Source organism: Pristiophorus japonicus, chromosome 1 (assembly GCF_044704955.1).
Source record: "Pristiophorus japonicus isolate sPriJap1 chromosome 1, sPriJap1.hap1, whole genome shotgun sequence".
NCBI lineage: Eukaryota > Metazoa > Chordata > Chondrichthyes > Pristiophoridae > Pristiophorus > Pristiophorus japonicus.
The window spans coordinates 97,502,261-97,518,213 of record NC_091977.1 but is presented as its reverse complement, the minus strand read 5'-3'; the positions used below and the strand labels follow the sequence as shown (position 1 = coordinate 97,518,213).

Here is a 15,953-nt window from a genome sequence, read left to right as displayed (position 1 = left end):
CCAAGAATAAAACCGGACAAATAAAACACAACAAAGGCACACTCAGCCCAGTTGACCCTGCAAAGTCCTTCTCACTAATATCTGGGGACTTGTGCCAAAATTGGGAGAGCTGTCCCACAGACTAGTCAAGCAACAGTCTGACATAGTCATACTCAGAATCATACCTTTCAACCAACATTCCAGACGACTCCATCACCATCCCTGGATATGTCCTGTTACCAGAGGTGGCAGCACAGTGGTATACAATCGAGAGGGAGTGGCCCTGGGCGTCCTCAACATTGACTCCGGACCCCATGATTACCACCTACTGCCCTCCCTCAGCTGATGAATCAGTACTCCATGTTGAACATAACTTGGAAGAAGCATTGAGGCTAGCAAGGGCATAGAATGTACTCTGGGTGGAGGACTTCAATGTCCATCACCAAGAGTGGCCTGGTAGCACCACTATTAACCAAGCTGATCAAGTCCTGAAAGACATAGCTGCCAGACTGGGACTGCGTCAGGTGATGAGAGAACCAACACGAGGGAAAAACCTACTTGACCTCATTCTCATCAATCTACCTGTCGCACAAACATCTGTCCATGACAGTATTGATGGGAGTGACCACTGTCCATGTCCTTGTGGAGAGGAAGTCTTGTCTTCACACTGGCTGAACGCAATGGATACAACAAAGTGCCAACCTGGTGAAGCTACAACACAGGACTACATACATGCTAAACAGCGGAAACATTATGTTATAGACAGAGCTAAGTGATCCCTCAACCAATGGATCAGATCAAAGCTCTGCAGTCCTGCCACATCCAATCGTGAATGGTGGTGGGCAATTAAACAACCAACAGGAGGAGGAGGCTCCATAAACATCCCCATCCTCAATGATGACGGAGCTCAGCACGTGAGTGCAAAAGACAAGGCTCAAGTGTTCGCAACCATCTTCAGCCAGAAGTGCCGAGTGGATGATTCATCCAGGCCTCCTCCCGAGGTCCCCACTATCACGGAAGCCAATCTTCAGCCAACTTGATTTAGTCCACGTGATATCCAGGAAAGGATACAACAAAGGCTATGGGTCCCGACAACATCCCAGCTGTCGTGCTGAAGACTTGTGCTCCAGAACTAGCCGCATCTCATCCAAGCTGTTCAGTACAGCTACAACACTGGCATTTACACGATAATGTGGAACATTGCCCAGGTATGTCCTGTCCACAAAAAGCAGGCCAAATCCAATCCGGCCAATTATTGCCCATGAGCCTACTTTCAATCATCAGCAAAGTGATGGAAGATGTCAACAGTGCTATCCAGCAGCACTTACTCACCAATAACCTGCTCACCGATGCCCAGTTTGGGCTCTGCCAGGACCGCTCGGTTCCAGACCTCATTACAGCCTTGGACTGAACATGGACAAAAGAGCTGAATTCCAGAAGTGAGGGGAGGGTGACTTCCCTTGATATCAAAGCAGCATTTGACCAAATGTGGCATCAAGTAGCCCTAGTTAAATAGAAGTCAGTGGGAATCGGGGGAGGGAAACTCTCGATACCTAGCACAAATGAAGATGGTTGTGGTTGTTGGAGGCCAATCATCTCAGCCCCAGGACATCGCTGCTGGAGTGCGTCAGGGCAGTGTACTAGCCCCAACCATCTTCAACTGCTTCACCAATGACCTTCCCTCCATCATAAGGTCAGAAGTGGGGATGTTCACTGATTGCAGAGTGTTCAGTTCCATTTGCAACTTTTCAGATAATGAAGCAATCCATGCCCGCATGCAACGAGACCTGGATGACATTCAAGCTTGGGCTGATAAGTGGCAACACAAGTGCCAGGCAATTACCATTTTATAAGAATATAACATAAGAAATAGGAACAGGAGTAGGCCATATGGCCCCTCTAGCCTGCTCTGCCTTCAATAAGACTCAGCTCCACTTCACTGCCCGCTCCCCATAACCCCTTATCCACTTATCATTTAAGAAACTGAATAAATTTAAGACAGAAATAGACAATGTCCCAGCTTCCACAGCTCTCTGAGGCAGCGAATTCCACAGATTTACAACCCTCCTGAGAAGAAATTTCTCTTCATCTCTGTTTTAAATGGGCGGCCCCTTATTCTAAGAACTTGCCCTCTAGTTCTAGTCTCCCCCATCAGTGGAAACTTCCTCTCTGCATCCACCTTTTCAAGCCCCCTCATAATCTTATACGTTTCGATAAGATCACCTCTCATTCTTCTGAATTCCAATGATAGAGGCCCAACCTACTCAACCTTTCCTCGTGTCAACCCCCTCACCCTGGAATCATCCTAGTGAACCTTCTCTGATCTGCCTCCAAAGCAAGTATATCCTTTCTTAAATATGGAAACTAAAACTGCATGCTTATATACCTGTAGTAAGACTTCCCTGCTTTTATACTCCATCCCCTTTGCAATAAAGGCCAAGATACCATTGACCTTCCTGATCACTTGCTGTACTTGCATACTATCCTTTTGTGTTTCATGCACAAGTACCCCCAGGTCCCGCTGTATTGCGGCACTTTGCAATCTTTCTCCATTTAAATAATAACTTACTCTTTGATTTTTTTCTGCCAAAGTGCATGACCTCACACTTTCCAACATTGTACTCCATCTGCCAAATTTTTGCCCGCTCACTTAGCCTGTCAAAAGGCATTTGACAAGGTTCCACATAAGAGATTGGTGTGCAAAATCAAAGCACATGGTATTGGGGGTAATGTACTGGCGTGGATAGAGAATTGGTTGGCAGACAGAAAGCAGAGAGTCGGGATAAACGGGTCCTTTTCGGAATGAGAGGCAGCGACTAATGGAGTGCCACAGGGCTCAGTGCTGGGACCCCAGTTCTTTACATTATACATTAATGATTTGGATGAAGGAATTGAGTGTAATATCTCCAAGTTTGCAGATGACACTAAGCTGGGTGGTGGTGTGAGCAGTGAGGAGGATGCTAAGAGGATGCAGAGTGATTTGGACAGGTTGGGTGAGTGGGCAAATGCATGGCAGATGCAGTATAATGTGGATAAATGTGAGGTTATCCACTTTGGTGGTAGAAACACGAGGGCAGAGTATTATCTGAATGGTGGCAGATTAGGAAAAGGGGAGGTGCAACAAGACCTGGGTGTCATGGTTCATCAGTCATTGAAAGTTGGCATGCAGGTGCAGCAGGCGGTGAAGAAGGCAAATGGCATGTTGGCCTTCATAGCAAGGGGATTTGAGTATAGGAGCAGGGAGGTCTTACTGCAATTGTACAGGGCCTTGGTGAAGCCTCACCTGGAATATTGTGTTCAGTTTTGATCTATCTGAGGAAGGACGTTCTTGCCATTGAGGGAGTGCAGCGAAGGTTCACCAGACTCATTCCAGGGATGGCTGGACTGACATATATGAGGAGAGACTGGATCAACTGGGCCTTTATACATTGGAGTTTAGAAGGATGAGAGGGGATCTCATAGAAATGTATAAGATTCTGACGGGACGAGACAGGTTAGATGCGGGAAGAATGTTCCCGATGTTGGGGAAGTCCAGAACCAGGGGACACAGTCTTAGAATAAGGGGTAGGCCATTTAGGACTGAGATGAGGAGGAACTTCTTCACTCAGAGAGTTGTTAACTTGTGGAATTCCCTACCGCAGAGAGTCGTTGATGCCAGTTCATTGGATATATTCAAGAGGGAGTTAGATATAGCCCTTATGGCTAAAGGGATCAAGAGGTATGGAGAGAAAGCGGGAAAGGGGTACTGAGGTGAATGATCAGCCATGATCATATTGAATGGTGGTGCAGGCTCGAAGGGCCGAATGGCCTATTCCTGCACCTATTTTCTATGTTTCTATGTCTATGTCCTTTTGCAGATTTTTTGTGTCCTCCTCACACATTGCTTTTCCTCCCGACAAGAGAATGTCTAACCACAGCCTCTTGACATTCAACGGCATTACCATTGTCAATTCCCCCACCATCAACATCCTGGGGGTCGCCATTGACCAGAAACTTAACTGGACCGGCTACAAGAGCAGGTCAGAGGCTGGGTATTCTGCAGTGAGTGACTCACCTCCTGACACCAGAAAGCCTTTCCACCATCTACAAGGCACAAGTCAGGAGTGTGATGGAAAGCTCTCCACCTGCATGGATGAGTGCAGCTCCAACAGCACTCGAAGCTTGACACTATCCAGGAAAAAGCAGCCAGGTTGATTGGCACTCCATCCACCACCTTAAAAATTCATTCCCTCCACCTTTGGTACACCGTGGCTGCAGTGTGTATCATCTGTAAGATACACTGCCTCTGCTCGCCACGGCTTCTTCGACAGCACCCCCACAACCCGCAAGCTCTACCATTTAGAAGCATAAGGGCAGCCAGTGCATGGAAACACCATCACCTCCAAGTTCCCCACCATCCTGACTTGGAAATATATTGCAGTTTCATCATCGTCACTGGGTGCTTGAACTTCTTGTCACCTAGGAAATCCATGCCCATCTTTCCCGATCTCTGTTTGAATCCCTCCAAAGAGGTTTCTGCCCTAACCACAGTTATTAAAGTCACAAATAACATCCAATGTGACTGTGTCAAAAGTAAACTATCCCTCCCAAGTTATAGGGATGGGCAAAATATTGGTCAGAGAGATTAATTTTAAGGATAGTCTTTTAATAGGAGAGGGAGCTGCAGAGGTGGAGTGGTTTAAGAAGGAATTCCAGATTGTTGGTCCTGGATGGCTGAAGAGCAAAGGGAGGTCAGAGTCTCTGGAGAGGAGAGTTCGGGGGGTGAGAACAGAAGAGAGGGGGCTGCATTGCTGAAGATGGGGAGGAGTGAGACAGACCATGAAGGGATTTATACAAAAGAATGAGAACTTTGAAAATGAAAATAAGGTGAAAACCCAGTATTACTCCCAGTGTGTCAATAACTTTGATATTTTTAGATTTTATTATTAAACATTCCTAATTTTGTGTAGGCAGCAAGCACCAATGCATTATTTCATCGTAATGTGATGACACCCTGCTTTACAATTTGTGATGCCAAGTCTTTTAAGATATAATCTACAGTTGAGTACTAGAAACATTCAATCTGGCCTGGATTTTGTGGTAAAAATAACAGTGAGGTTATCAGCGCTCACCGTTATTGAAGAGTAAATCAGACAGCAACTTCCAGCGATCACTAATGCATTGTTAAATGTGGAAATTGGGAAGTTGCTGTTCGAGTTGCCCTCCTTCTCCAGAGGCTTCATTATACCGGTATCTCATCGAGAGACTCGGCATTGAAATACATGGAAGAGTGTAAAGTTGCAGTACTTACGTGATAAATATCCACTAAACACACCAGAAAAAGTTAGGGCTTGTCCATTTCAGTGTAAGTACATTTTTTAAGGTGTGATATGTCTTAATTACTGCCAAACAACCTCTCTGGTACTGAACATTTACTTTTGTAAGTGCGGAGTCTCATTCCTTCGCATTTTCATTTTCTTTTAATTTTTTTTTGTTACTTTTTCTTTCTGTCTCTTATCTCACTCTCAATCCCATTTTTCTTTCTCTTTATTTTGTTTTCCATACGTGATTTGGCATTGAGGTAACTGTTCTAACTTGCACTTCCTGGTTCAGACTCTGTATGCCTCAGTAAGGATTCTACAATCTGACTGCTTAAGGAGATAAACAGTTGCTTGCCCTGTTCACACAGGTCCCAGATTCTCCTGAGGGGGCTGCATCAAAATGGATTTCTAATCACCACAAGTTCCGGTGCAAAAGCCCATAGAAAGTCTGTGGGCAAGTCTAACACAAAAGATAATCCAAAAATCTTCTATAGGCATATAAATAGTAAATGGGGAGTAAGAGGAGGGGCTGGGGCCAATTTGGGAGCTAAAAGGAGATCCATGCATGGAGGCAGAGGGCATAGTTGAGGTACTACATGAGTACTTTGCATCTGTCTTTATCAAGGAAGATGATGCTGCCAAAGTCATAGTGAAAGAGTTGAGATATTGGATGGGATAAAAATTGATAGGAGGTACTGGAAAGGCTGGCTGTAAGTAAAGTAGATAAGTTGCCAGGACTGGATGGGATTCATTCTAGGATGCTGAGGGAAGTAAAAGTGGAAATTGCAGAGGTACTGGCCATAATCTTCCAATCCTCCTTGGATATGGAGATGGTGCCGGAGGACTGGAGAATTGCAAATGTTACACCTTTGTTCAGAAAAGGGTGTAAGGATAAACCCAGCAACTATAGGCCAGTCAGCTTAACCTCAGTGGTGGGGGAGCTTTTAGAAACAATAATCCAAGACATAATTAACCTTGGACAAATGTGGATTAATTAAGGGAAGTCAGCATGGACTTGTTAACGGCAAATTGTGTTTAACTAACTTGATTCAATTTTTTGATAAGATAACAGAAAGGGTTGATGAGGGCAATGCGATTGATGTGTACATGGACTTCCAAAAGGCATTTGAGGCATATATAATAGGCTTGCCAGCAAAGTTGAAGCCCATGGAATAAAAGCGACAGTGGCAGCATGGATACGAAATTGGCTAAGTGACAGGAAACATAGTAGTGGTAAATGGTTGTTTTTCGGACTGGAGGAAGTTATATAGCGGTGTTCCTCAGCGGTCAGTCCGAAGACCACTGCTTTTCTTGATATATATTAATGACTTGGACTTGGCTGTACAGGGCACTATTTCAAAATTTGCAGATGACACAAAACTTGGAAGTATAGTGAACAATGAGGATAGTGATAGATTTCAAGAGGTCATAGACAGGCTAGAGGAATGAGTAGACACGTGGCAGATGAAATGTAACACAGAAAAGTGCGATGTGATGTATTTTATTAAGAAGAACGAGGAGATGCAATATAAACTAAAGGGTACAATTCTCAACAGGGTGCAGGAATAGAGAGACTTAGGGGTATATGTGCACAAATCGTTGAAGGTGACAGGGCACATTTAGAAAGCGGTTAAAAACGCATATGGGATCCTGGTCTTTATACATAGAGGCATTGAGTACAAAAGCAAGGAAGTTATTATGAACCTGTATAAAACACTGGTTCGGCCACAACTGCTGTATTGTGTCCAATTCTGGGCACCGCACTTTAGGAAGGATGTGAAGGCCTTGGAGAGGGTGCAGAAAAGATTTACAAGAATGTTTCCACGGATGAGGGACTTCAGTTACAGGGTTGAACTGGAGAAGCAGGTGTTCTCCTTCGAGCAGAGAAGATTGAGAGGAGATTTGATAGAGGTGTTCAAAATCATGATGGGTCTAGACAGTGTAGATAGAGAGAAACTGTTCCCATTGGCGGAAGGGTCGAGTCTCCGAAGACACAGATTTAAGATGATTTGCAGAAGATCCAAAGGCAACATGAAGGAAACACATTTACGCAGCGAGTGGTTATGGATGGTGGAGACAGGCTCAATCGTGACTTTCAAAAGGGAATTGGATAAGTACCTGAAGGAAAAAAAATTGCAGGGGGAGTGGGACTAGCTGAGGTGCTGTAGCAGAAAGCCGGCATGGGCTCAATGGGCTGAATGACCTCCTTCTGTGTTGTAACCATTCTATGATTCTATAAGTATAATGAACGGCTGGTGCCGTTCATTCTCTGCTGACCGCATAATCCGGGCCGCTGTTTTGTTTTACTTTTCACTGGATGGAATTTTTTCTTTCGTTTGGTTGTGCTTTGCTCACAAAATTATGACATCACTCTTGTTCTGTTAGATTATATTGAAGGAAAGAGAAGAAAGGAAACAGCGGCGCTTGCAAGAGGAAAAGGGACTGATTCCTTTGAGTTGCGACATAACATCTGCTCAAGATACTCAAGCACTCATTTTGGATCAGAATGTGACTCTGGACACACAAAACGGAACAGCTGAATTAAATGGTAAGTTATTTTGTGGCCTTTCTTGTATCGCGCTCCCTTCCCCCATAATAGGAATGAATATTATCTCAGAAATTCTGAAGCTACACATACTTTCTGTAGTCATTAAGCCTTGTAAAATATCCATAGGAATCTAATTGAAATGTCTGGATCAGCAATGGTATAATTACAACTAGCCAATGTCTATTTAAAGGTGACCTGTTGAAACAGGTCAGACTGACAGCGTCAGAGGCAGCAATCTTTTGTGGTGGCCAGCAGGTTGAGCTTTTCAGCACCTCTGCTCCGACCAGAGAACTCTTTATTTTTGTTCACACTAGTCAAGACCAGGTGCAGTATTCAGGTCAAGCAGGGTTAGAGGGTGGACGATAAAAAGGTACCTCGAAGAAGAAGGAAGAAGGAGGCAGATGAAGACTGGGAGAGGTAGGAAGAAAGAGGGAGAGAAGGTGGGAAATGGGAGGAAAGTGGGGTGAGGGAGAAGGGACGAACGAAGTCATGAAGTAAGGTAGAGAGAATGGGAATGAAGGAAGGGGTAGGGATGGAGGTGAAGTAGAGAAAAGGAGAGAAATGGAAGGAGGGTAGAGAGGAGGAGGAGGAGGAGGAGGAGGAAGATAGGAAAGGGAGGATGGTTAAATTTCCCCTGATTTTTTTTTTGTCTAAGCTACCTCTTACCTTTCCTTCAGGCCTTTCCTCACTTATAACTATTCCATTTGATTCTATTCCTTTACTCCATATTCCTCTTGCTAAATTATTTTCTCCATGAATATTATCTTCATCTATCTGTTCCTTCACAGCTAGCTCATTCTGATTGAATTAATTTTCCTAGTTCTCCCCAACTGCCTCCCCTGTTCTAGTTTAAATACCTCATCACTTCCCTATTTAACCATTTTGCTAGCACATTAGCACCCTCCCTATTAAGATGTAGCCCATTCTTGCAGCATAGCTCCCATCTGTCCCAGAACTGGTGCCAGTGCCCAACAATGTGGAATCCTGCTTACTGATACCACATCTTTCACTATACTTTGATTTCTGTCCTCTATTCTAGCGCATGCCAGGTTATGTAATTCTGACATTACAAACTGAGAAGTCCTGCTCCTAACCTTGTCTCCTGATCTAAATTCATTTTGCGGGACTTCAGGGTTTCTTTACCTACACCTTTGACTCCACATGGGCCACAGTGACTGGTTGCTCTTTCTCCCCTTACAAAATCTTTTCCAGCCTATGTAATACATCTCTATCACTATTGCATTTCGAGCTGTGTTACTAATTCTCCTCTGAGCTAGCTCTTGGTTTTTTTGGTGCCAGTGATAGTTATTTGCTGACCCTGCCCAGAGCCCTTATTTTTCCCACAGCAAGCTAGAGCTTCCAATTTGTTTGCGAGCATAAATTTCCCTGACCACTCCTCATCTTAACCTTTCACTCTTGCTCCAAAAACTACTCTCCCTCCCCGATGTGTCAGATTGTCTCCATCTCCTTCTCGAGTTCTGAGATTTTGAGGTCAAGCAATGTGAGTTGATGACACTTCCCAAGTCAACACCTGGTGTCAAAACACCGCATCTTGCAAGAAAGACATCATTGTCCCTTCCTGTGTTACCATTTTTAGGTTTAGCAAGTTATATAATCTACCTGGGGGGAGAAATTTGGGGTGCTAACTTTTAAAAGTTGAAAAAATTAGCAACAGGCATTAATGATTTTCAACATTTTAAAAAAAAGTCAGGGCTTGCGCTCCAGGAAGGAAGTGGAATGCTAAATCAAGTGCTCCACTTTCTTCCTGGAGCACAGCAGGACGCAAGCGGGGCAGTAGTTGTGCAGGGCTGCACAATGGGCCGTGCAGCGCTGCCGTGTTTGGAAGCTCCTTCCCGCCCTTAAAGGAAGAGCCATCTCTGCAGACTCTGCAATGGGACCACTTGCCTGATCTCCGACGGCAACGGTGATCCAGTCCAATCAGCTCAATGCACTGCACCAGAGCGGTGGGCTAATCGATCACGACCGAAGAGGAACCTAAAAAAAAATGAGAGTAACAATATTTTAAATAATTTTACTTGCCTCGGCCACCTCGCCTTTAACTTTCGCCCCGGAAGCGCCCGTCCTCCCAAACAATGCCTCCTGCAGCTGCCGGTGTTTTCGCCCGGAGATGTTGCAAAGGGTGGAAGCGAAGTTTGTGGCGATGCGCACAGCGATGACGTCCTGATCTCCAGGCAAAGGAGATCAGGGTGCAACTTCCTACCACTGCTGCAAACATCCTGCTAAATTTAGCAGGAGGCATTCATCTTGCTGTGCCCAGTAGGGTAAGTGGTTAGTGCCCCATTATCACCCCTCGGGAGGCGATAACTGGAGGCACTGAGAAGGCCAATTTCTAGGCCTTAGTGCCTTCCATGTCTGCACCTAATTCCCAATCTCAGCAAATACCTGTTTTAGAAATCCTTGCTCTTGCTTTGTTCCCACTTCACTCCATTACGTGTCAGCTGTGGCTCAGTTGGTCGCACACTTGCCTCTGAGTCAGAAGATTGTGGGTTCCCACTTTGTAACCCCACTTTTTAAAAAAAGGAGGGAGAGAGAAAACAGGGAATTATAGACTGGTCAGCCTGACCTCAGTAGTGGGTAAAATGATGGAATCAATTATTAAGGATGTCATAGCAGCGCATTTGGAAAATGGTGACATGATAGGTCCAAGTCAGCATGGATTTGTGAAAGGGAAATCATGCTTGACAAACCTTCTGGAATTTTTTGAGGATGTTTCCAGTAAAGTGGACAAGGGAGAACCAGTTGTTGTGGTATATTTGGACTTTCAGAAGGCTTTCGACAAGGTCCCACACAAGAGATTAATGTGCAAAGTTAAAGCACATGGGATTGGGGGTAGTGTGCTGACGTGGATTGAGAACTGGTTGTCAGACAGGAAGCAAAGAGTAGGAGTAAATGGGTACTTTTCAGAATGGCGGGCAGTGACTAGTGGGGTACCGCAAGGTTCTGTGCTGGGGCCCCAGCTGTTTACATTGTACGTTAATGATTTAGACGAGGGGATTAAATGTAGTACCTCCAAATTTGCGGATGACACTAAGTTGGGTGGCAGTGTGAGCTGCGAGGAGGATGCTATGAGGCTGCAGAGTGACTTGGATAGGTTAGGTGAGTGGGCAAATGCATGGCAGATGAAGTATAATGTGGATAAATGTGAGGTTATCCACTTTGGTGGTAAAAACAGAGAGACAGACTATTATCTGAATGGTGACAGATTAGGAAAAGGGGAGGTGCAACGAGACCTGGGTGTCATGGTACATCAGTCATTGAAGGTTGGCATGCAGGTACAGCAGGCGGTTAAGAAAGCAAATGGCATGTTGGCCTTCATAGCGAGGAGATTTGAGTACAGGGGCAGGGAGGTATTGCTGCAGTTGTACAGGGCCTTGGTGAGGCCACACCTCTGGAGTATTGTGTACAGTTTTGGTCTCCTAACTTGAGGAAGGACATTCTTGCTATTGAGGGAGTGCAGCAAAGATTCACCAGACTGATTCCCGGGATGGTGGGACTGACCTATCAAGAAAGACTGGATCAACTGGACTTGTATTCACTGGAGTTCAGAAGAATGAGAGGGGACCTCATAGAAACGTTTAAAATTCTGACGGGTTTAGACAGGTTAGATGCAGGAAGAATGTTCCCAATGTTGGGGAAGTCCAGAACCAGGGGTCACAGTCCAAGGATAAGGGGTAAGCCATTTAGGACCGAGATGAGGAGAAACTTCTTCACCCAGAGAGTGGTGAACCTGTGAAATTCTCTACCACAGAAAGTTGTTGAGGCCAATTCACTAAATATATTCAAAAGGGAGTTAGATGAAGTCCTTACTACTCGGGGGATCAAGGGGTATGGCGAGAAAGCAGGAATGGGGTACTGAAGTTGCATGTTCAGCCATGAACTCATTGAATGGCGGTGCAGGCTAGAAGGGCTGAATGGCCTACTCCTGCACCTATTTTCTATGTTTCTATGTTTCAGGGACTTGAGCACATTAAAAAAAAATCTAGGCTGACACTCCAATGCAGTGCTGACGGAGCACTGCACTGTCAAAGTGTCGAGGTAAACCGAGGTCCCGTCTGCTCTCTCAAGTGGATGTAAAAGATCCCGTGGCACTATTTTGAAGAACAGCAGGGGAGTTATCCCCGGTGTCCTGGCAAATATTTATCCCTCAATCAACATAACAAAAACAGATGATCTGGTCATTATCGCATTGCTTTGTGGGAGGTTGCTTGCGTGCAAATTGGTTGCCACGTTTCTTAGATTACAACAGTGACTACGCTCCAAAAGTACTTACATTAGCTGTAAAGCGCTTTGTCATCCGGTGGTTGTGAAAGACGCTATATAAATCCAAGTCTTTCTATTACCAGCTCACTTCCTGATGTACTCTTGGCTCAATACGTTGGCAGATATTTTTGATTGGTGTCTGATAAATTTTACCTTTCAAATGATTAAACCAGTTCTGATAACTATTTTAATTTATTACACAATAAAGCATAACCATCTATCGCAGTGGTAAATACAACTATACAGTGATCTATATTTAGTGAAAAATACAAATTTAGACAAAATTGGGACAATTTATGATTTTTGTGCTTTTCCATGTATTGTGAATGTATATGTACAAAGGGGTAATGAGTGGATTATTATTCTTCTGCAATGCACAATACTGGTTTTGTTTGCATTTCTGTTTTGTTATCTGTCAATGGATGTCTACCATGCATCTGTCTTTCTGTGGTGGTCTAGTTTGTTCATACTGTATTTATGGAGTTCGGACCTCTCACATTTCGGGCATTCAGAATTTAAGGCTCAAATTCATCCAAATCTTCCCCCACTCATTTTATTACGTTTAGCCAATTTCTGTTTTCACTACTTAATTTGACATGCCTTGATTATAAGTGTTCAACTAAACTTAGTCAGTTATATATAACTGAGGCTGGTACGGAGCACTGAATACATTTTTAATACAAACTTCATTTGGTCAATAGAACTTTGTTTATTTCTGCACTTTGCCTATCCAAAGGCAACAGTATTTGTGGAGCAAATGCAAGTGAGAAACTAACTCCACAACCACTTTAAACTGCCATGGAGTGGAGGAGGGTGGTAACAAATCGCCTATTTCCACCATAACATCCGGAACATTGCCCACCTCTGCCCTTGCCTCAGCTCTTCTGCTGCTGAAACCCTCATCCATGCCATTGTTACCTCTAGATTTGACTACTCCAACGCACTCCTGGCTGGCATCCCACATTCTACACTACGTAAACTTAAGGTCATCCAAAACTGGGCAGCCTGTGTCCTAACTCGCACCAAGTCCCGATCCCCCATCACCTCTGCTCGCTGAGCTACATTGGCTCCCGGTTAAGCAACACCTCGATTTCAAAATTCACATAATTGTTTACAAATTCCTCCATGGACTCGCCCCTCCCTATCTCTCGTTTCTTTCAGCCTCGCAACCCCACAAGATGTCTGCGCTCCTTAAATTCTGCCCTCTTAAACATCCTGAATATAACTGCTCAACCATCGATGGCCAAGCCTTCAGCTGCTTGGGCCCTATGCTCTGGAACTCCCTCCCTAAACCTCTCCGCCTCTCTCCTCCTTTAAGACGCTCCTTAAAACTTACCTCTTTAACCAAGCTTTTGGTCATCTGCAGTAATTTCTTATAACACTGCTGTGAAGCGTTTTACTACATTAAAGGCGCTATATAAATAAAAGCTGTTGTTGAATCTGTGCTGCACTCCTTCCAAGCCCAACAGTGCAGGATCAAAACAGCATGACACTCCAGCCAGCTAATACCATTTCATGCTCCTTACCAAAGGGATGTAAAGCATTCTATTTGAAATCAGAAATTGTAGTAAAAGTTGCTGCTTTCTAGTAGGTTAGATCACCATAATTACTTGAATTTTTGTAACAGGTGACTTTCTGTCCGGGGTAGTCTATTGGTAGTACACATGCAGTTTGCATCATCAGCAATCTGTGGTTCCATCTAGGTTACTTTTTAAAATATTCTGAACATTACAAAGCTCTTTTCAGAGTCTGCACAATTTTTTTTAGTTAGTATGTATGAAATGTATATATTTTGATCATCGATCAATTGTATCATAGATGGAACTTGTTTCACCCATTCATACTTAATATGTGGAAAACCTCATGCAATCATTGTTTCTTTATTTGGTAATTTTTTCACATACAAATTTTGCTGATGAGATTGATTTGTTCCCAAAAAAGTATTCATGAATTAATCCCTCGTGGTGTAGTCCTGGCATGGGTTGGGAAATATAAGCTAGTTCCCACACGTAGAATGAATGGGTTGAATTACAATTTTGCCTTTAAACAAAAAGGTAGAATTTCAGTCATGAAAGTCAGGAATGTGTTGTAAAATTGCAAACCACTTTCAGGGCCAAGAATTAGAATTAGTTTATTGCAGTGAACATCTGAACAATGGGCAGGTATGGGTTGAAGTAGGATAGCCCTTTAATCTGTTAAGACTTCCTAAGTCAACATATTTGTGCTTTGTTCCTTTAGCAAAGCATAAGTGCTGGAATAAAAGTTCGTGCTTAGAAGTTTTCTCACCATTCCACTGCCATCTAATTTGTCCTGCATGGACTTTCAGCTGGAGACCAAGGTGACTACAGGCTGTAGATTCATGGACATAGGAACATGTATGGAATGGCACTCAAATGCATTTGTGTTATCTTGGCAATGATGGCACATAGAAACAGGAGTAGGGCATTTAGCCCCTCAAGCCTGTTCCACTATTCAGTGAGATCATGGCTGATCTGTTTCCTAACTCCATACACCCACTTTGGCTCCATATCCCTTAATACACTTGGCTAGCAAAAATCTATCAATCTCAGATTTAAAATGATTAATTGAGCTAGCATCTATTGCTTTTGTGGGAATTCCACATTTGTACTATCCTTTGTGTGAAGAAGTGTTTCCTAACTTGCCTCCTGAATGGCCTGGCTCTGATTTTAAGGTTATGTTCCCTTGTCCTATACTCCCCCACCAGCGGAAAAAGTTTCTCCCTATCTATCCTATCTATTACTTTCAAAATCCTAAAAACCTTAACAAATTACCCCTTAACTTTGCATATACCGGGATATACAAGCCTAGTTTCTGTAATCTCTGCTCATAATCTAACCCTTCGAGTCCTGGTGAATCTGCTCTGCACTCCTTCCAAAGCCAATATATATTTTCTAAAGTGCGGTGCTTAGAACAGGGTTGCAAATTTTGGTTGGAGGCATTCCTGGAGACCTGATCACATGACACTGATCATGTGATGACTGATCACATGACATTTGATCATGTGACATTTGCTCATATGACTACTACATTTACCTTATTTGGGTCACTTGTTGAATATTTTTGCATAAGAACCAGGAGCCCGTCCACGAGCGGGGTAGATGGGGAACCTGGGGAACTGCCGCCAGTTTGGAGCCCCCCGAATTCTGAGAATCCTCAAACTCTCCTAATTCAGCCTCCTCCGCACTCTGTGGGTGAAATCAACAAGCCAGAGGCTTCTCTAACAGCCAGTGATGTCAAGGGGCGCACTGTGCGGGAAATTTAAATTGCTGAATCTCCTGGGCATGCTGGTAACACCATGGCCAGAATTTTCTCAAGGGAGTCGGGTTGGGTGCGGGGTCCTTCGAGGTGGACGAGAGGCCGGGGGGGTCAGCACTTGGGGGGAGGGGGAGGGGGGGGGTCAGCCAGAGTATGGCGGGGGGGGGGTGGAGGATAGGACGGCCAGGGATCAGCAGGGGTAGGGGGAGAGAAGATCGGTGCCGGCCATCGGAGGTTCGTGGCCGGCCTCATCATTATTGTGGGGTGGGGGGGAGGTAATTGGAGGCCTCGTGGTTAGTTTCCGATCACGAGGAGTGGTTATAAAGCCACTTACCTCTTGAATTGCAGCAGACCCTGCCTCTGTTTAACTGCCAGGTTTCACGAGTTGTGTAATACCACAAAATGGATGGGGGAAAAAGAGGCTCCTAACCTCATTACAATATTTAAATTGAGGTACCACCACCTTGGAGCCCCCCATCCCACCTCTGGCAAAACTGAAAGTAGGTGGATTGGGGGTGGGATCAGGTTGGGAATCCCACTTTTAACCCTTTAACTGCCCCCACATTCCA

General features: G+C 44.4%; 1 protein-coding gene across 6 annotated transcripts in view; it reads left to right on the top strand.

Annotated features, from left to right (window-relative positions):
* The window catches only part of secisbp2 (SECIS binding protein 2), a 134,070-nt gene that overhangs the window by 79,790 nt on the left and 38,327 nt on the right, over nt 1-15,953 (top strand). For all 6 annotated transcript variants that reach the window (XM_070881873.1, XM_070881890.1, XM_070881864.1 and 3 more), the window contains one exon: nt 7,665-7,827. In XM_070881873.1, the coding sequence (XP_070737974.1) occupies nt 7,665-7,827 (163 nt within the window). The remainder of the gene's footprint in view (nt 1-7,664; nt 7,828-15,953) is intronic.